This window comes from Ostrea edulis, chromosome 3, assembly GCF_947568905.1.
Source record: "Ostrea edulis chromosome 3, xbOstEdul1.1, whole genome shotgun sequence".
Classification (NCBI taxonomy): Eukaryota; Metazoa; Mollusca; class Bivalvia; order Ostreida; family Ostreidae; genus Ostrea; species Ostrea edulis.
In genome coordinates this window covers 21,001,017-21,022,363 of record NC_079166.1, presented here as the reverse complement: position 1 = coordinate 21,022,363, position 21,347 = coordinate 21,001,017, and the positions used below count along the sequence as shown (strand labels likewise).

The 21,347-nt window shown below is 34.7% G+C and overlaps 3 protein-coding genes across 4 annotated transcripts in view; all 3 read right to left on the bottom strand.

Moving 5' to 3' along the window:
* The window catches only part of LOC125675226 (DENN domain-containing protein 5B-like), a 106,635-nt gene that overhangs the window by 46,539 nt on the left and 38,749 nt on the right, over nucleotides 1-21,347 (bottom strand).
* On the bottom strand, nucleotides 1,266-9,610 carry LOC125675240 (3-oxoacyl-[acyl-carrier-protein] reductase FabG-like). 2 transcript variants are annotated; one of them, XM_048912766.2, is made up of 5 exons: nucleotides 8,315-9,610; nucleotides 6,239-6,372; nucleotides 6,048-6,140; nucleotides 5,460-5,545; nucleotides 1,266-4,881 (listed from the first exon to the last, which is right to left on the bottom strand). In XM_048912766.2, the coding sequence occupies exons 1-5, from the start codon at nucleotides 8,358-8,360 to the stop codon at nucleotides 4,740-4,742; spliced, it is 501 nt and encodes a 166-aa protein (XP_048768723.1). In that variant the 5' UTR covers nucleotides 8,361-9,610; the 3' UTR covers nucleotides 1,266-4,739. The 2 variants fall into 2 exon arrangements, 1 of the variants encoding a protein (XP_048768723.1); XR_007370398.2 differs by having other exon boundaries at nucleotides 4,762-4,881; nucleotides 5,304-5,545.
* LOC130052551 (3-oxoacyl-[acyl-carrier-protein] reductase FabG-like) lies at nucleotides 9,728-18,077 on the bottom strand. The gene is made up of 9 exons (XM_056157740.1): nucleotides 17,988-18,077; nucleotides 15,601-15,734; nucleotides 15,399-15,491; nucleotides 15,088-15,173; nucleotides 14,642-14,735; nucleotides 13,877-13,946; nucleotides 11,756-11,792; nucleotides 11,404-11,467; nucleotides 9,728-10,420 (listed from the first exon to the last, which is right to left on the bottom strand). The coding sequence occupies exons 1-9, from the start codon at nucleotides 18,031-18,033 to the stop codon at nucleotides 10,262-10,264; spliced, it is 783 nt and encodes a 260-aa protein (XP_056013715.1). The 5' UTR covers nucleotides 18,034-18,077; the 3' UTR covers nucleotides 9,728-10,261.

Below are 21,347 nucleotides of genomic sequence, written 5' to 3'. Positions count from 1 at the left end.
TAAAATGAATCTCTTTTTGTGTTGACTGTCTCGGGATTTAGGTTTAGAAAATTTACTGTATCTCTTATGTTTGAACTTCACTAAATATAATATTATAATAATACATCTGATAAATACCTAATTCTGGGAGTTTCAATGTGCTGGTCCCGCAGCTCTTGGTCTGATTTGAGGTATGCTGAACTTTCAACGCTGTATAATCTATGATAATTGGATAATTTTGCATTTATCGTTAATGACCTTGTTTTTAGTGAAAGTTGTTATGTCGTTGATTCCATTCATTGTCAGGGGGAAAAAATGAAATTTTCTTTATTCTATATACTAGTTTGGAAAGTAAATTAACAAGCCTGTTGGAATTAATGTTTTATCTATACAACAAATATTAGGTTTAAAAATGTATTGAATATAAGAAATTTTAATTTTAAAAGTTACCTTTTTCATTAAAACAAGAGCCAATGAAAATTGGTCTGAGAGGTCATTATTGGTAATTGTAGGTTAACATATCAATATATCTCATTTTAATTAGATTACTGAATTGTTATGTCCATTTTAACACAATGACCAGCCAATCATATATCAAGCCAAGAATATTATTGCCATCAGAAAATACGTCAACCTCAACAGTGGCATCTAAAGGCTATTTACTGTATGAAATACACATATATAAATTACCTAGGTTTAAACTTTTGTCAATTACTAGACATGTTATTCAATGTATGGGTGTCTCATCAGTAGGTTGTACAAAATAAACACTATTTCATTTCTACGTGTCTTTCATGTTTAGCTTGTTAGCATCAGCGTGCACGTACTCGCGTACTACTCGCGTGACGACTATCAACATATGGAGTTACGTGGGAGGTACATATACGATCGCACATGTATGATCAAGACTGTTTATGGGACATATTTCTCTTATTTTGTATTGATTCTCATAACTAACAAGGTTTAGTCATTACGTAGTGAGCCACAGACTTCGCTACCTCCGTTTTATTTTGCTTGTGTCAATTATTTATTGTTTTTCAGTGGTGAAGTTTTCTAGTGTTCTTTGTATTTCCTATATCTCCTTTTGTTTGTGTCAAAGTTTGTACCTCTTCTTTCCTATATAGTGATTTTATTCTTGGCACATTTATCACATTTTATGTAATCACTACATTTGGTGCTGTGTCATCAGTTTAATGCATCTCACTTGTGTTTATATTATGCATATTTATGTAATATTAGTGGTCTGACTAGGTTACCGCAGAATAGAAGAAAACAAATACAAATTTGTGTGATACATTTGTCATTTATTAAATGACAATAAATATATATTATGTATAATGATAAAGGGGAGATTACCATGTACTAACTTAATTACAAAAATCATAAATCTGAAAAATGAGTGGTCTCCCCTGACAATCAATAAATATATGATTACACAGTTGTTTGCTAAGATAATTTAACATCCTTCCTTTCTACACGAAAGACAATGTGTAGTATTAAAAATATCTGAAACAAATTAAACCTTACGTTTCTGTTTTATACAATAGCACAAGAATTGATACATGAATTGGCACAAAAATTATACAATAAAATGCAAAAGGAGAAATCATAAAATACCAGCAGTTAACCTCAAAGCTGTGTGGAGAAGGATGGGGATGGAGGGTGAGTAAATTTCCTCGAGATATATAACTAGCTATGACGTTTGCAACGTTTGTTTACAAATAGTGTGACGTAATGATGGTGCACACGTGTGTCACTAGACCGAACGAATTCAAACTCCCCGTCGAGGCCTCATTACGTCACCTACGAATAGTTGGTTTGTGAGCAAACGAACTCTGGTGGAAGTTTGCGAACGAATTATCTATTAACCCAAACAGACCCTAAAAATCATATCATAAATTCCATAAATACAATTATTTGCAATAATGCTGTAATCAATTATTATTCATTTGCTATTAAGATGTAATAAGCGCAGCGATCCATCGCTTTATATTGGATTGCTCTGTGAGCTCGAATGACTTTTTAAAGTGTGTGAATTCCAATTTTCTTTTGAATCAAATAGCTTAATTCAGTTGGAAGGGGCTATGTCATGTAATGGGGAATGGGGGGTTGGAATCCTCAATCTGGCTTGGTAAAAATGAATATATTATTAGACAAGAGATAAATAAATAGATGAATAAAAAAGTGCAACAGAACTGATCATGACAATTGAGAGAAATGGCATTCTGTTCATGGAAGTAATAACATTTCGTTTAGTAACTATGTATAGAAATAAGTCAAAATCAAATTAAAAATAAAATTAAGAAACCATTAACATATCAGAATAAAGTCGGTGAGGTTTTTGTTTGCTAACTACGTGTTAACAAAATAATCTATTTGTGTAATCAATGGCTATTAACTAAACCTATCAAACAGTCAATATGTGCACATATGTAATTGCGGGGGGAAATAACGACGAATGATACAAGTTCCCTTTTGCGTGCGTGCAAAGTGAACATTCATAAACGGTATCGTATCGATTGATGTTTTGGAACAGCTGTGTCTATTTCTAAGGTGACATAAATGAAAAGAATGTATCATAAACACTCTACACAGCATTAAAATGTAAACACAATAAATTAAATGTTTGTGATACATTATTATGTAATAAGATTTAGTTAAAATGAATATTTAAGTGTCTGTGAAGGATGTCGAGGTGGACGGTGATGCGTTTTCGAGACAATGGAGTCACCAGTCTTTTTTATATCCATGCAACTCGTGTAATAATGGTTTTTAACTGTCATGTGCAAATAGATAATATCTTTCTGGCAATCCAAACCATTCTATAGTGCGAAGCTCTGCGTCCTTGGTATATAAATTCATTGAATAGCTCAAAGTAAAGCAATTGTTCTAGACCAAATTATGATGAAAGAACAACACCTTTAATTTGAGAGAAACATGTTATATTACAAACTATAAATATTCAAAATACATTTTAAGGCTGTTTGTATTGAAGGGGATAAAAACTTATGTTTTGACTCCACTTTTTTGGCACGCTGTTTTTGGCTATATAAAGCTCTAAAACTTCATTGTTATTTCGGATTTCAAACATTTCGGTTGAGCATCACTGAAGAGACATTATTTGTCGAAATGCGCATCTGGTGTATCAAAATTGGTACCGTACAAGTTTTACATTATGACCCTTGGGTCGAGGCCTCTGCTGGTGGACTGTTAGTCCCCGATGGGTCTCAAAAGCCCAGTAGCTAATTATAAGTACTTCGTTACTTACTAGCTTGAAAATACGGATGTATATTTAATTGCTGTTATAAAATTTAGAAATTCATTTCAAAATTAAGGAATATCTCCCTCACACATGGCTCTTATCCTTAGACGAATTTGACTCCACTTTTTTGGCACACTGTTTTCCCTATAATAGCTCTAAAACTTCATAGTTATGTCGGATTTCAAACATTTCGGTTGAGCATCACTGAAGAGACATTATTTGTGCATCAAAATTGTTGTTCTTTCATCATAATTTGGTGTAGAACAATTGCTTTACTTTGAGCTATTCAATAACTTTATTGTTAGGAACCTTGTGGTATTATTAAGGAAGGGGATCCATTATGAAACAAGTGCTTGTGCAACAGTACTATCTCCGGGTTCATAACGCGGGTTCGGAAAACGATATTAATTTGTAGGTAAATCATAAAATATATGCATATATTAATGCACCAATTAAACAAAATAACATGACATCCTTTGAAGTTATTAAAACTGACGGTTTTTAGGAAGGAAAAATAAGCGGTGTTGACTTTAATTTTCCAAGCGACTGGTAGTCTAGATCATCTCGACGTTTGGGAATACGCCGACTCCCCGGGCAGTCGGCGTATACACAAACGTCGGTATGATCCAGACTAAGCGGTAGGCTAAGTATTCTCTTACCAGAGTTCCGTGTGTTACTCGCACTACACCTCATGTAAACGATAATTCCCCAAACCGTGCCGGAGTAGACGACGTCAAACAATAACAACGCGAAAATCGCAAGTTGCCGAATCTGTCTCCACATATAGGTGACAATCAAATGACATAATTCATTCATGAAAAATACAAATAAAAACACACTCAGCAAAACATTATATGACATGCTATCATCACAGTCATTTTTTTTTTTTTTTTTTGGTAAAGTTAATGAAACACGAAAAATACATGAAATCCCCATTTCTGAACCATCAAGTGTTTTGTTTTTGTTGTTGTTGGGTTTTTTTTTTGGGGGGGGGGGGGGGTAATTAGCGTGGGGAAAATTTGACGCTTCCCAGTATGAACTCGGCTGGGTTTTTTTTGGGGGGGGGGGGGGGGGAGGGGGGATGATGACCAGCTTTGATCGTCAACTAAGTCGGAAAATTATGATGGGTATTTCATAAACACTATCCCTGAATTCGCACATTTCGTCAGCAACACTGCATGAAAATTATGGTTTCCATGGTGCGGAAACTGTGCGGAAACTTAAGAAAACAAATGGTTTACGCAAGGTTTCAGTTTGGAAACTTCAAGTTTACATGGGGTTTACAGAGTGCGTAAACCTAGGCCGTCCCCGATTCCAGGTGGTTTACGCAGTGCAAACTTGCGGAAACCTAAGGTTTCTGTAATGCCATGCAATGTCATACAATCATATACATTTGTACAATACTGGCTGCATAATAAACCATCAACAAAGATGGTTCAATTTGAAGGATAAAATCAATTTCTGAAATCAAAACATTTCATTTAGAAATTTCCAAATTTCATTTCAAGTATTTCATGACTAACCATGATAAGTTTACAAAACTTACTGCTCTAACGCCATTCACACTCGATACATTGACAATGCTTCCTTTTGTTTTGACCAAATGAGGAACTGCAAGCATAGTCAGATGATAAGTGGCTCTGAAAACACATATTTCTGATTAGAGTAGATGGATGGATGGATGGATGGATGAGAGAGAGAGATAGTATTGAACACCGTAAACATGTACAATCAGAGATACAATGTTTCACTAGAATCAGTACACACACTATAAACAATTTATACTGTTGTACATACACTATACACAATTCATAATGAAACTCTATAATCAGTGAGCATACTTACAATATATAAACAAATCATAATGAATCAGTACATGTACCCCAAACAGCTTAAATGTCAGTTTTTACTGATTCAAAAAAATCAGTTCATATACCCCAAACAGCTTAAATGTCAGTTTATTCTGATTCAATCAAATCAGTTCGCATGGATAAGGAAGACTTTCGGATGAATTCAGTAAAACCAGTTAATAATCACATAGAAGCATTCATATCCATATTACCTGACGTTAACGTTCATAATATCATCGTACTGCCCCAGTGACATCCATATCAGCTGACGTTAACGTTCATAATATCATCGTACTGCCCCAGTGACATCCATATCAGCTGACGTTAACGTTCATAATATCGTACTGCCCCAGTGACATCCATATTACCTGACGTTAACGGTCATAATATCATCGTACTGCCCCAGTGACGTCGTCTCAATGGTCCCAGCTTTCCATATCGCTGCATTATTGACCTATTAGTCCAAACAAAAAATGTATATAAACTGAATACAAACTCCAAAACAAAGACATTTATATACTGAAATGTGTTGTATAATTCTGTCAATCGTTATGATCAGAAAAAGAACTGCCGTGGGGATCCGGGTTAGAATAGGTCCTCAGTACCCCTTGCTTGTCGTAAGAGGTTACTAAATGGGGCGGTCCTTCGGATGAGACCGTAAAAACCGAGGTCATGTGTCACTGCAGGTGTGGCACGATAAAGATCCCTCTCCCTGCTAAAACGCCAAAGGCGCTGAACATCGACCTTAGATTTGCAGCCCTTCACCGGCAATAGTGGCGTCTCCATATGAGTGAAAAATTCTCGAGATGAACGTTAAACAATATACAACCACAACCCACAAAAAGAAAAAAAAATCCGATTTCATTCATTCCATTATGTATTAGCCATGCTGACTATCTTACGAGATCATCAAATATTTTAACATTTTATACCGAATTTCTTAATATCTCACGTACCAGTATGTCCAACTTCCCATAATGCTTTACCGTTTCATCCACAAGTTGCTTCACAAAATCTTCATTCGTTAGATCACCGTTGAGAGTAAATGGCTAAAAGACCAAATAGTCATATTACAACACCTTTTATTTCACACCCAGGCTTGTTTCATTTGCTTACCTACGGCAATGAATTGATAGTAGGATCTCACCTTTTTTCCATTTCCTTTTTCACATTCGACAGCTGTTGTCGTCAAATTGTAAACATTTCTATCTGTTATAGCTACCTCTGCACCAAGTTTACAAAACAAAATGGCTGTCCCTGGCCCAATACCGGAACTGGTCCCTAAACGTCCAACACATCACAATGATAAACGAGTGTCACAACACATTCCATGCAATGGTTGAATTGTTTTATACGCGAGTCAGTTGCAAATATTCAATGCAAGGATGGTATTTCAACATTGTATTTTCAAAAGTGTTACAAATACATAAACATACAGCATTTCCCTATTTCTAACAGTTTCGAATTTTCAAGGTTAGTTGTTTTATTTAATATAACGAGCTACACTGTCTATAAGCTTCATTAAACCCAAATGTTGAATCGTAAATACAAAATTACGAGTATGGCAAACACGGTTCCCCGGACACTCTGGAGGCAGGGCCAGGTGCTTAAGAGGAGTAAGCATCCCTGTCGACCGGTCACACCCACCGTGAGCCCTATATCTTGATCAAGTAAACGGAGTAATCCGTCTTCAAAATCAGCACGCAAAGAACAACCTAACAACCGGTATGAAACAATAACAGGTTGTATTTGTAAATAAATCGTTATAACGACCATGAAATTTGCGAAATGCTAACTTCGAACGAGATTATTGAAACCCCCGCAACATCAATGTATTTGTCAGTAGCTTGTTTCGATTTAAAAATTGATCATACGCAGAACATGTTATCACGTATACACTTTCAGTTGAGAGACACCTGCATATGGTGTTTATAAATGTATATCTCAACTGATTAGATACGCAAGAGCTTGTTGTGCGTATTAGTTTTTAAATCGATTGTTGATTGCATCTTGTTTAACGTCTCACTCGAGAATTTTTCACTCATGGAGACGTCACCAAGACCAGTGAACGGCTTCAAATTTAGGCCTATGCTCGGCCATTGAGCAGTGAGGGTTCTTTAGCGAGCCACACCTACTGTGACACGGGATATCCATTTTTAAGGTCATCTCAGAGGACCCGTGGACATTCACATCTGATGCCGAGCGTTTGACGATAGAACTGTCACTACATATTTTGAAGACTTAGGTCTGTCGCGGCCGGGATTCGAACCCCGGCCTTCCGCATGCGGGGCAAACGCTATAACCTCTAGACCACCGCGGTGGTTGTTTTTAAATCGAGGAAGGCTACTGACAAACGAGTTGGTGGTGCAGGGGTTTCAACAGTCTCGATTGAAGTCAGCATTTTACAAATTCTTTGGTCTTTAGAAAGATTTAATTCGCCAATTTGATACAGCCTATCATTGGGTCAAATGCTGTCTGCCATGTTTCATACAAATTGTTAAGCCGTTCTTGGCACACTGATTTTGACTACGTTTACCTGATCAAGATATAGGGCTCACGGCGGGTGCGACCGGTACAACAGTGGATGTTTACTCCTCCTAGGTACCTGATCCCACCTCTGGTGTATCAAGGGGTCAGTGTTGGCCCAACTCTATTTTGTATTGATTGTAGGAGTTATGAGATTGATAACTGTTCGTTGTCACCTTTCATTATATCGAACTTTAAACATCAACTCTGACCCCTATCTGACCCTTGGTGTCATATCTTGAATATGCTTTAATCAATATTTCACACATGTATCCAAGAAAGAGTGATCCGACATACTAAATATGTATGATTTTAAGAAGATTTCCGAACGTTTTCATCTTCAGAAAATAATGTAAAATTCGATAAGCAGTTGTCAACTCAACCTTTGTGGTTTGAACTCTGCTTGAAAATGTGAAGATAATGAATCTCATAACTCCATTGTAAATACAAAATTAATTTGGTGTGCGACTATGGTACCATATTTTTTACTATTTCCACAATTATCTCCCCTTCCAAAGCCTTTGAAAATTATTGAATTCTCTTCATCAAAGGAAAGCTTGTGACAAAGGAAGGTATACGGCAGAAAACCGACGGAATTTTGATCAGAAAATCTCACAAAGAAAAATAGAAATATGTCCTCATATACAGATGGTTCACTGTCACGTGTTTCGTTAGTACGGAATATGCTCTAACTAACCTGTAATTAGTGCGACTTTTCCACTCAATCTCCCTATAGCAGACATGCTATTTAGCTGTTGGAAAAACTGCTTATGAATATTTCGCGGGTGTATGGAAGCCAATTTGGACTGAAATAAAATGCGAGTACCAAACCACCTGATACTTATACCGAATGTACTTATATAAATGTCTAGGTGTTGCCCGATTGTCCAAAATTAAGAATAAAATTATTATAAGTGGCGCTGCTTGAATTATTTTCCGGATGAAAAATTCAGGTAAAAAGTCAAGAAATGACTGAAAAACATATCGTAGAAGTCACATCAATTTAGTAGTTTAGTTCGCCAAGTTGTTAAAACAGGTAGTGACAGTTCTATCGCCAAACGCTCGACATCAGGTGTAAATGTGACGGGTCCTAGCAGATGACCTTTAAGGTAGTACTCTACATCGTCATAATGGCTGACTTCCTTTAAAAACATGGATGACAAAATCGATATCAGCAATATTTGACTTTTCCTTTTCCATTTAAATACCTAGCCGAGTAGCTCAGTAGGTTAGAATACCGACTGCTGAACTGTACGTCGCAGGTTCGAGTCCAGCAGGGGTTTTAAATTTTTTTCAGATTACCTTCTACTAAAACTGTATTTTTTGACAAAATAAAGTAAATTTGAAAATTTTCAAATTCAAAATATTTTTGTACATAACCTACACTTTTCATCTACATCAAATTTCTCTGGTGTAGCATACCTCCTTAAAGATTTGAGATGCACGAGAAGTTATTGCATAGAAATCGTCATTCATGGCGAATTCTTTTATCATAATGTAACATGGCCAACAGTTAATCTCAGCTATAGGAAGATACAGTAATTCAAAATCTAAAGTTAAAAGTACAAAAGTGATTATTGGTGCATGGTATTGTGATTGTTTGTATATTGCTTAACGTCCCGCTCGAGAATTTTTCACTCATATGGGGACGTCACCATTGCCGGTGAAAGGCTGTAAAATTTAGGCCTATGCTCGGGCGATTATGGCCTTTGAGCAGGGAGGGGTCTTTATCGTGCCACACCTGCAGTGATTTTGCGGTCTCATCCGAAGGATCGCCCCATTTAGTCGCCTCTTACGACAAGCAAGGGGTACTGAGGACCTATTCTAACCCGGATCCCCACGGGACCATGGTATTGTGAACGTGAAAATAACGAAAAGTGATCAATCTCATAAGTCCTATTTAAGAATACAAAATTAAGAGTAGGACAAACACGGACCGCTGGACATAAGAGGTGGGATCAGGAGCCTTAGCTTGTTGACTGGTCACACCCTGTATATATATATAGAGAGAGAGAGAGAGAGACAGAGAGAGAGAGAGAGATGCAGAGAGAGAGAGAGAATTCTTTTAGAAACAGCAATCATGCTGTTCTTTCAAATAAAATAAACAGAATTTCTGCTTATATTATTATTTTAATCTTTATTCTGTATCACGTTTTATCACAGGTTACCATCAGAATTAATATTTATTCTGCATCATGTTTTATCAGAAATAAATCAAAATGTGTTTGGTGACTGACTCTCATGGGTGATATAATATGTAGATAAGCTAAGACTAGATTATTGGTTTACATGCACCAACTTTCCAATGTAAGAAATGAGAAGAAAAAGACACTAAAACCAAATCCCAAAGCCTGTTTTCAGGAGACTATATCTGTACGTTACAGTAAACAGCACTACAAAATGTATGATTTTGGAATATACAAAATTAATGTAATTTTCAATACTCCCATACCACATATACATGTCTGCTACTCATTTTTATAAATTTTCATTTTCTCATGCAATCATCACATCAAAGGATCATTTTGCAAAAAATGCTAATCAACTGCCCACTCGACTGATCTCACAATAAAAATCCAGATTAACAATTTTTCTGAGTTCATTTTTTCTGTAAGTTTTCTTTGGAATCTGTTTATCTGCATGCCTATCGTGGACAAAGAGCGTGTCTACCGCCATCCACTGGTAATTGTACTCCTGTGATGAAGGAAGCACTGTCTGAAGCCAGGAAAGCAATCGCATTGGCCACCTCCTCCACCTGACCGGGCCGTCCTAGCGCATGTGTTGTTTTGGAGCGCTCTAGAAACTGAAGTTAGAAAAAAATTACATCAGGGTTGAATATTATTCTCCACATTTTTAAAAAAAAAAATTGGGGGGGGGGGATTTTAAAACTGAACCTGTACTCATCGTGTTCAAGTATAATCCTAAACCTTTAAAGTTATGCAGGTTTTTAAACTATTTTTATTTTTCTTATTGATCTTTAGAAATTTTAGACTCTCAGTAGAACATTCAATGGATTATATGGTCACACTCAAAATATTCTGTTTTTAATTTTTTTTTCGATTTATCGAATTGTACAGTGTACGTCCTCCACCTTTAATACACAATTTGTAATAAAACTTGTAAATTCAAAATTTAGAGCACTCTTTGGACACAAACGTTTTAAACTCATCATGAATTAGCGCTACAAAAGTTGCTCTATATATCGTACATGTTGATAAAATGAAGTTTCAGTGAACAATGAACTTTGCCTGTGTTAATGATAATCTTGTAACACCTCTGCAGTATACCTGTAAACATTACAAGTGTATATATGCGTCAACAACCACTGAAGCATCTGACCACTATACATTAAAAGTTGTTTGTAGTAATCTACCATTGTAATAAAAATATATGGCTGGACCAGGAATCAAACCTGGGACCCCTGCATTACTAATTAAGTGCTCTTACCACTGAGCTATTCAGGCCATTGATGGCCACATTCCGTATAGCCCTAACTACTACATTTTCCTCTCTCCTTAAATTGTCTTCACCCTTGGAGACACGTAACCCAGATTCTTTTGCCCCTGGCAGGAGTTTCACCTGAAGTCAAGGGGTGGTCTATGACACCAAATGTGAATATATACGAAACGACAAAATCTTTGGCTGGACCAGGAATCAAACCCAGGACCCCTGAATTACTAGTCAGGTGCTCTAACCACTGAGCTATCCAAGCTCATGTCCACGGTCCATATAACCTAAATACTACACAATTACATTTAATTCCATTAAGTGTAAATAAGTGAGTACCTTTTGATAGGCCTCCTCATCCATGCCCCCTCTCTTGTGGATCTCAGTGATGGTCACACCAGGGCTACAAGTATATCACTTTCTATGTAAATATCATTTCAAAAAACTCCATGTATTCAATAATATACCTTATATATTATTTAACATACAAGTGATATTGGGGGGGGGGGTTCACATATCATTTAATTAAATTTGTTGTGAGTTGATTATTAATTATGGCATCTATCATAAGTACTGTACATTATCTGTTAATATATGGAAAGCATTATATTGCAGCATGCTAAAATTAGATTCACTTACTTTAAAATGTTAGCTGATCAGAAGCATTTGTAGTTTGTTATAATACACTTACTTTACACTGTTTACCCTGACCTGCTTTGGGGCCAACTCTGAAACATCAGAAAAGAATTATCAATGCTTAATGGTATCATACCTTTACAATCACTTTTCTGTTACAATAAACCTCTAATAAATTAGTCACATGACATACAAAGATAACATTTACTGCTCATCCACATTCAGTGTTACACAAATGACATACAAAGATAACATTTACTGCTCATCCACATTCAGTGTTACACAAATGACATACAAAGATAACATTTACTGCTCATCCACATTCAGTGTTACACAAATGACATACAAAGATAACATTTACTGCTCATCCACATTCAGTGTTACACAAATGACATACAAAGATAACATTTACTGCTCATCCACATTCAGTGTTACACAAATGACATACAAAGATAACATTTACTGCTGATCAATATTCAGTGTCACACAAATGACATACAATGGGGACATTTACTGCTGATCAATATTCAGTGTTACACAAATGACATAAGATGAGAAAATATACTGCTCATTCAGTGTTACTGATAACTGTGGCTATATTTGGCTGTGGAATCTTCATATATATGAGAATTCTTTGTTGAAAATGGCTTATAAGCAACCTAGGTGGGTGGAAAATGCACTTCTCACTGATACATTACCATTTCTAATAAAGTACAAACATTGTACATGTATCTCTTCAACTAGAAATTCCTGAGCCACACACGGTCATTAAACCTACTAAACTCGGAGGTTGAGGAATACCTTTTCATGGGCAAATGACAAGTTGAAATTTACTTTTCCTACCTAGAAATTCATTTGTCCTACCGAAACAATGAAATAAAAGTAAATAGCACATTATACACTTTATGTACCTATTGTAAAACACATTTGTTTCGGTTTAGCAATGTAACAAAAATCCCCCCAAAACATGCTGTGCATTGTGTTTTATATTGCGAAGTTTTACTGATGGCCATGTTTCTTCCCATTTTGACCAGGAAGTTCTTTTCCCATTTGTTTTTATCATATTTCACATTTTGTCTCAGGCCTAAATTTCTCGACAACCTTCAGTCGAAACTTGAACTTAAGTCTGGGATTATACTCAAATTTTTACTGCTCAAAAGAAAAACTTAAATTTGAAATCTTTTTCAACAAAGACAAGACAAATGTCACTCTGGTTCTGCACTGCAATTAATGTCGTCATCAACAACAGTAATTAATGTCGTCATCTACAACAGTAATTAATGTCGTCATCTACAACAGTAATTAATGTCGTCATCTACAACAGTAATTAATGTCGTCATCAACAACAGCAATTAATGTCGTCATCTACAACAGTAATTAATGTCGTCATCAACAACAGTAATTAATGTCGTCATCAACAACAGCAATTAATGTCGTCATCAACAACAGTAATTAATGTCGTCATCAACAACAGTAATTAATGTCGTCATCAACAACAGCAATTAATGTTGTCATCAACAACAGTAATGGACCGTTTGAGCTTAGTTATGGTAAGAAATTTTTCTGATTGATCTTCCTTTTGTTCAACTATGATCGCTGTCTATTGAGGCCTTAAATTGACAGGATTCATGCATCATTTACATGTACAGTATGTATATCAATTAAGATACAGATTACTAGTACCAGTTTATAATCAACACAACAGAAAGATTACTTTTACTTAAAACTACTTCCTTTTTCAATCAATGCTGTATTTGAATAATTTGACAGTGTTTTTTATAAAAATTCTTTTTTTCACATCACAGTTCTGGAAAATAAGTAACTTGCCCATTGACAAGTGGTTATAAAAAATGTAATTGTCCTACCCAGAAATTCACTTGCCCCAGAGATTGGGCAATAAGATTTGTCAGCCCCTGTAAACTTGTACCAAATACATGAGAATTTACAGCATAATGATAACACATACCTACTGCAGTACATCTGGTAAATGATAGTACATACTTATTGCAGTACATCTGGTAAATGATAGTATATACTTATTGCAGTACATCTGGTAAATGATAGTACATACTTATTGCAGTACATCTGGTAAATGATAGTACATACTTATTGCAGTACATCTGGTAAATGATAGTACATACTTATTGCAGTACATCTGGTAAATGATAGCACATACCTATCGCAGTACATCTGGTAAACTGATCGATGGCACTCTTAGACATACAGTATGACAAAACGCCACCAAACTGCAAAAAAATATTAGATACAATGTGTCATACAATATTATACAATGTCACATCATGTAACACAATGCTACATAATGTCAAAAAACACAATATAATGTCACATACACAATGTTACATACAATATCTTATGATGTCACATATCACATCACACCTAGTCACACAATGTCACACTTCTACTTAACATGTTAACATACAATGGTACATAACGTCGAACAACATTATACACAATGTAATACAATATCAAATCATGTCACACACACAATGTCACACAGAAAATGTCACACACACACAATATCATATATACAATTTCACACAATGTCACCCATCACAAAATGTTACACAATATAACATAATGGCAGAATGTCGTACATACAATATCACATAATGTCAGAATGTTATACATACAATATCACATAATGTCAGAATGTTGTACATACAATACCACATAATGTCAGAATGTTGTACATACAATATCACATAATGTCAGAATGTTGTACATACAATATCCATCACACAGAGTCAAGATAAGTCACACAATGTGCACCAGCAATATATGGTAAACACATATCAAAGATAAATCAATTACTGGTTTAAATCAGTTTGTGAAAAATCATAAAACTAATTTTTTCGCGAATTTCCAAATTCCTCAGTGATCTTTAATCATTAATTACAGCTGAGAAGTTTAGAATACTCACTGATCTAACGCCATTCACACTCGATACATTGACAATGCTTCCTTTTGTTTTGACCAAATGAGGAACTGCAAGCATAGTCAGATGATATATAGATCTGAAAACACAAATCATTTCAGATCAGATTAAAAAGTGATCCTCAGTTTGTTCTGAAGATTATACTACATCTTGTATATACATGTATTCGTATGTAAATCTACAGTATCTTGAGCTAAGAATGACACTGTAATCACGTTTTGTCATTAAATAAAACCCTGCTTCTTGCTATATTCAATTAGAAATGAGATTTCAGGCATTCAATAAATCAAATCAGCTTACCATAAACCATCTTAATTTCTGCTTTAAAATGTTGAGTTAGAAAATACAGTCCAGTGACACACAGAGCACACCCGTATTGAAATGTTTCGTATTTATTTGTATTGAATCAGAAACATCCATAGTACATGTACCTGACATTAATGTTCATAACTTCATCATACTGCTCCAGTGTCGTTGTTTCAATGGTTCCAGTTTTCACTATTCCGGCATCATTGACCTATTAGTTCAAATATCAACTGAATTAAAACTTCAAATGAAAGACAATTATTGATGCAAATGCAATGCAAATCTTTTTCAACTTCATCATGCTACACATTTCTGATTTAATTTATTTCTAAATGTATTGTCCATATACTGACTATAAACATGATTTAAAAAAATTATATCCTCAAAAATCTGAACAGGCAGCATTCCAAACTGAATCTGTTAACATTTCACGCACCAGTATGTCCAACTTCCCATAATGCTTTACTGTTTCATCCACAAGTTGCTTCACAAAATCTTCATTTGTTAGATCACCGTTGAGAGTAAACGGCTGAAAGAACAAACAGAGTTAAATATGACAACACCTTTCATTACATAAATTCCATCCAGCCTTGTTTCATGTGTTTCATTACAGCAATAAGTTCACAGGAGGATCTCACCTTTTTTCCGTTTCCCTTTTCACACTCGGCAGCTGTTTTTGCCAGATTGTCAACATTTCTGCCTGTGATGGCTACCTCTGCACCAAGTTTACTAAACAAAATGGCTGTCCCTGCCCCAATACCGGAACTGGCCCCTGGAAGTCACAAACATCACTGAAATTAAGTACAAGCCTCAGAACTTTATGTTCATGAGTGAAAAAAGAAAACTGAAGTATTCATATGCTCATTGATCAAAGAAAATTTAACTAAAAGGGTTAAATGTTGATTTACTCCGCATATGATTGGCTCATCAAATCAAGCAGTCAAAGCACTGTCTGTTCTCACCATTCTTTCACAGAATGTTCATCAAAGTTTGTCAGTTTCTTTAAGATAGTCTGTTCATTAATGTTCGTGATAGATTTTTTTTTATTAATTTGTTAGTCTGTTCATGACAATTTCCATGTCACAGTTTGTTCATGACAGTCTATTTGTCAGAATGTTCATGACATCAATTCATCTCGTCATGATTATGTCAGAATGTTCATGACATCAATTCATCTCGTCATGATTACAATATATTCATCTGTCTTTTTGTGACAGGGTCTCTTTTATCAGAGTTTATTCTTGACAGTTTGATCATGACAGTCTGTCACTGTCTGAGTTGGTTTTTGCAATCTGATTAAAATCAGCTCTTCGATCCACTCCTATATTTTTATGTTGTTGATAGCGACAACATAAAAATAAAGGAGCAGATCAAGGAACTGATTTTAATCAGATTGGGTTTTTGACTGCATAACATATATATACACAAGATGAACTGGCAAATTTATTCGAAAGTCTGAATCTAGATTCTTCTATCTGTTAATAGTAAAATGACTACTATCAAAGCCAGTGCAGCATAATTATGTTCTGCAAATGCTCTACATGATATGCTTTGATGTGTATTTAATAAGAAAGTTGTATCAAACATTCATGGCACCCATGTCTTCACATGTTTATAACTTTTTCCAGAATTGAGATTACTTAAAAATTTTGCAGCAAATCAATGGTTCCAAAGAAGAGTCTGGCTTGATGCTGGGCAACAAACCCTAATAAACATCAGATATTCCAGTCACAGTAGCTCAGTGCTTCGTAAGGCCAAAATAAAAGTATAGTTTGTTTGGAATTGCTTCTCGCCTCATTAGAATTATTCCTGCTGGAAAAATTTTATTGACAAAATTATATTTAAAATTTTTTTTTTCATTCCATTGGTAAAAAAGTTCAAAAGTTTGTTCAATCGATGAATTACTTGTCTTTTAAATATCGGCTTTGACATCCAATTAATTTAATCAATCGGATCAGTAAAACGCTTTTTTTTTTTTTGCTATATGTAATGAAGCATTTAGAAGATTGTCAATGACAAGCAGTTATCGCCAAAATGTCATCCTGTTAATGAGCCAAATATCCCTTTGCGTGTTTCTATACACATATATGAGGTGAAAATTGGCAATATAATTTAATTCCAGTTTTAGTCTTCAAAATACTTGGAAAGGAATTGCGACTGAATTGAAAAACTCTGATATGTCAGATGTCATTGGTCAAAGTTATATGGATCTGACGTGTTTGAAGTTGAATTGCACAATGCACATGGAGTTTGCATACTATGCTGATGCAATAGTGAGCTATAAAGGGCATAGGAAAACATTTATGCTTTTACTGTGCATCAGCTGATGCTAATTTCAAAGGACCAAAATTTATACTCTCCCAGTCCGTGCTGATTGTCTTGTCAAAGGGCTAAAGATTTTCAAAGAGAAATCCTCTGAAATAGACTGATGAAATTATTAATAGGACCCCCCCCCCCCGACTTTATTGTAACTGAACTAAAAGAAAAAGTATCTGTCAGAAAAATAAATCTGTTCACTGTTCTTTATTGTGACTTTTATTATTAATTTTTTTTAATTCAACTTCAATGAAAAAAGTAATTCCCTCCCGGGTCTGAAACCCGCCAGGCGGTAATTCCAAACAAATATTTTTTTAAAGGATGTCCTGGCTGGGAGGTCGTGAGTAAGAGCCCCGATAGTGCCATGGCCGCGTCAAATCTGTGACATAAACCTAGGTAGTGATTGCTCCTTTGTCAAACGCTCGGCATTCAGAAGTGCGAATCACAGTAATTTTAAGTTTTTTTTTAATTGGAAACCTTATTCTATAGCCCGGCCCTAGGAAAACCTGAATTCATGTGTAAAAGTGAAAATAGAAACATGTGAATAACTTTGAACTTTATACATTTGTGGTGTAGCCCAGACAACCTTTACAAGCAATATTATAGACACTGTTCATTCAACAGGCTATATGACAGCTTTGCTTAAGATGAGAAAAAAGTGCATACTTCTTATCTTGTATGCAGAAAATAGATTTTAACACTGACAAACCTGTAATCAATGCGACTTTTCCGTCTAATCTAGCTATCGATGCCATGATTAATAGTCGGTTGTTCACAGCGCACCATAAATGCAAGACCGTCACGGCTAAGATTTATAAATCCGGATAGTTGCAACTTTCAAGATTTTTGTTACTTTAAAAGTACACGAATGTGTGCAATTGATGTCAGAGAGAGGGGTTGTAAAGTGTAAAGTGAGGACAAATTTTCACCAATGGACAGAAGTTGTGAGGACAGCATTGCACTATGAGGACACCCCCCCCCCCCCCATGACTGTGCATCCTCACAATTATGTCCTAAATGTGACCTACAGCATGAGAGAGAGAGAGAGAGAGAGAGAGAGAGAGAGAGAGATAGAGAGAGAAAGAGAGAGGGGGGCAGTAAAACGTGTAAAGTGAGGACAAATTTCAACCAATCAAAATATTAGCTTAGTAAGGACAAGTGGTGTGAGGACATGTCCTTACTAATATTCTCTCTCAAAAACCTTCTTTTTTTTCATAATTCAAAAGAGAGTATTAGATCAACTTTTATAGATATCCCTATAGCTATACCTAACATAGTACTTTTTTGCCTTTAGAATAATATATGTGTGTGTTCTCTTCTAGTAGGTTTGGTCTACTAGAGAGAGAGAGAGAGAGAGAGAGAGAACTCGGCTCATCATGCAGATGTTCTTTTTGAGTGTGAACATGATTATGTCAGGTGTTGCTACCGGATATTGAGAGAATGTGTTTGTTTGATATTCACTTGAAAATTTAATAATAAAAATAGAAAATTAAATAAAATATGAATCAGATTATTTAAAGGATATCTATTAGACGGTGTTATTGTTACTGCTAAATGCAGTAGTGTCACTGTGTCCTTAAATGGATGTATGGTTTGATAAACATTTTTTCAGTTTTATTTGCTTGTCATACATGTAAGTACACATATAAAATCCTTAAAAAAAAAATAAAGATAAATAAAGCACTTGTGAATTTTCTATAGGTCGTTAAAAGTTGAAATGTATTACCCCTCCTGATTTATATATACATGTAACTCTATGTAAATTTCCCCCACCGTTTTGGACTTAACTGAGAAATCATGGGGAAAAACTACATTCCATACGGTATAAAGCATACTAATCTTATTTGTGAAACATAATTTTAGTTTTCATTTAATTTTTAATCATATCTGAAACAGGGATATATTGAAATCATAAGTTTTCATTCAGTGAGAAAATTAGTAAAAGTTCGTAAGCATATAAGATATTGTTGAATTTTGGTTGGTAAAATGGAAAGGGGGTTTCGGCATACCGTATTCAGTGAAATTCTCTTTTCTTTTCTTTTTTAATTTGTTAACTGTTACATTTCATTGTAAGTCAATTGTGATTTTCTCTCTCTCTCTCTCTCTCTCTCTCTCTCTCTCTCTCTCTCTCTCTCTCTCTCTCTCGTTTTCACTTGTCTGGACGCAAAACCACTTTTCACTTCATATTACTACATTGTAGTAAATAGTCTTAAAAATGCACAAAACATTGCACACCTTTTTGTATTTAATGAATGTATGAATAGATATAAAGTAATAAATGAAATAAACTGAATCAGAAACAAACGCAGTACAAATTTTAACGAATCCTAACATTTATTACATTATTAAGTTAATAAACTTGATTTATTTCTAGAGATTATACAATTCGAAGGCTAATATAATAATAAAGCCTTTATTTATCCAGGATTACATATTTAGCGATAACGCTAGTTTTCAATATGGTCCTGCATATAACATACATACAGACAGATATTAGTAAAATAAACACAGATTAAAAGAAGTAGAATACATATAAACTTAAGAAATAATTATGAATGTAAGATAAATAGGAACAAAATGAAGCTTAAAAAGTATGGTTATAATCTCTAAGAAAATTTCTCTTAAAACACGCAACACTTGTTGAGTTTCTTATATTTTGACTCAAGGCATTCCACACTGTGCTCCCTGAAATGCTGAAAGATCTTCTATAATATTCTGTTTTTGCCCTGGGTATATACAAAATATTTGAATAAGAATTTCTAGTTTGCCTCTGACTGACTTCTGATACATATTTAAAAACATTTAAATAATCTGACATTGAACCATGTAAAACTTTATACACTAAAATGACTTTTCTATAGACAAAGTAATCTGATAGAGGCAACCAGTTAAGTTCTGTAAACATGACATTAGATGGTGTTTCAAAATTTCCGATGTTAAGAATTACTAGTACTCTTGCAGCTCGTTTTTGCAATATAAAAAGCTTATTCACATTTTCAACATTTCTTGGATTGCTCCATATAGTACAACAATATGCAAAATGTGGAAAAATCATAGTATTAAAAATCTTCAGCAGCGCATCGTTTGACATAAAATATCTTAATTCTTCTTAAAATGCCAATTCTCTTGGAAATCCTGTTCATAAGTGATTCTATATGACTTTTCCGGGACAAAGTTTCATCAATAATACTACCAAGTAATTTTGACTCCTGAACACATTCTATGACATGGTTATTTATCACTAAATTTAATTTTCGATACTTTGATAATTTTTGTGCCGATCCAATAAGCATACATTGAGTTTTAGACAGGTTTAAGCTTAATTTATTTTCCTTAATCCATATTACACTGCGCTGAAGATCGATCTTCACACATCTTTGACTCAATATTTTCCACTGACTTATCTGTTACATCTTCTGAAGTATTATCTGCATACATATTTACATGAGAATGTTTTAGTGCTTGTGGATAGTCATTAATATACAGGATAAAAAACAATGGGCCTAAAATAGAGCCTTGCGGAACTCCAATGGTTACATTTTTTTCATCCGATAAATTGCCTTTCCAAATAACTCTCTGTGTACGATTTGTTAGATATGATTTAAACCATTCAAAAGTATCATTGCATATGCCAAATGACTTAAGTTTGTGTAATAAAACTTTGTGATTGACAGTGTCAAATGCTTTCCGTAAGTCTATAAAAAGTACACCAGTAAGTTTACCTTGATCAATATTTTTAAGCCATCTATCTACTAGAGAAATAAGAGTACTTTCACATGAGTGTTTTGGCCTAAAACCAGACTGACAATCTGTAATTAGAGAATTTACTGACAAATACTCATAAAATGAATTAAAAACATGTCTTTCTAAAATTTTGCTAACACAGGGTAAAATGGATACAGGCCGATAATTATTAACTAGACATTCATCCCCTGATTTAAAAAGTGGTACAACTCGTGCCTTTTTCCAGTCATCTGCACAAGTACATGAAGATATAGAATATTTGAAAGTATATGCAAGAATATCACATACACTGTTTGATGAAAGTTTGATAGAGATACCATCCAAA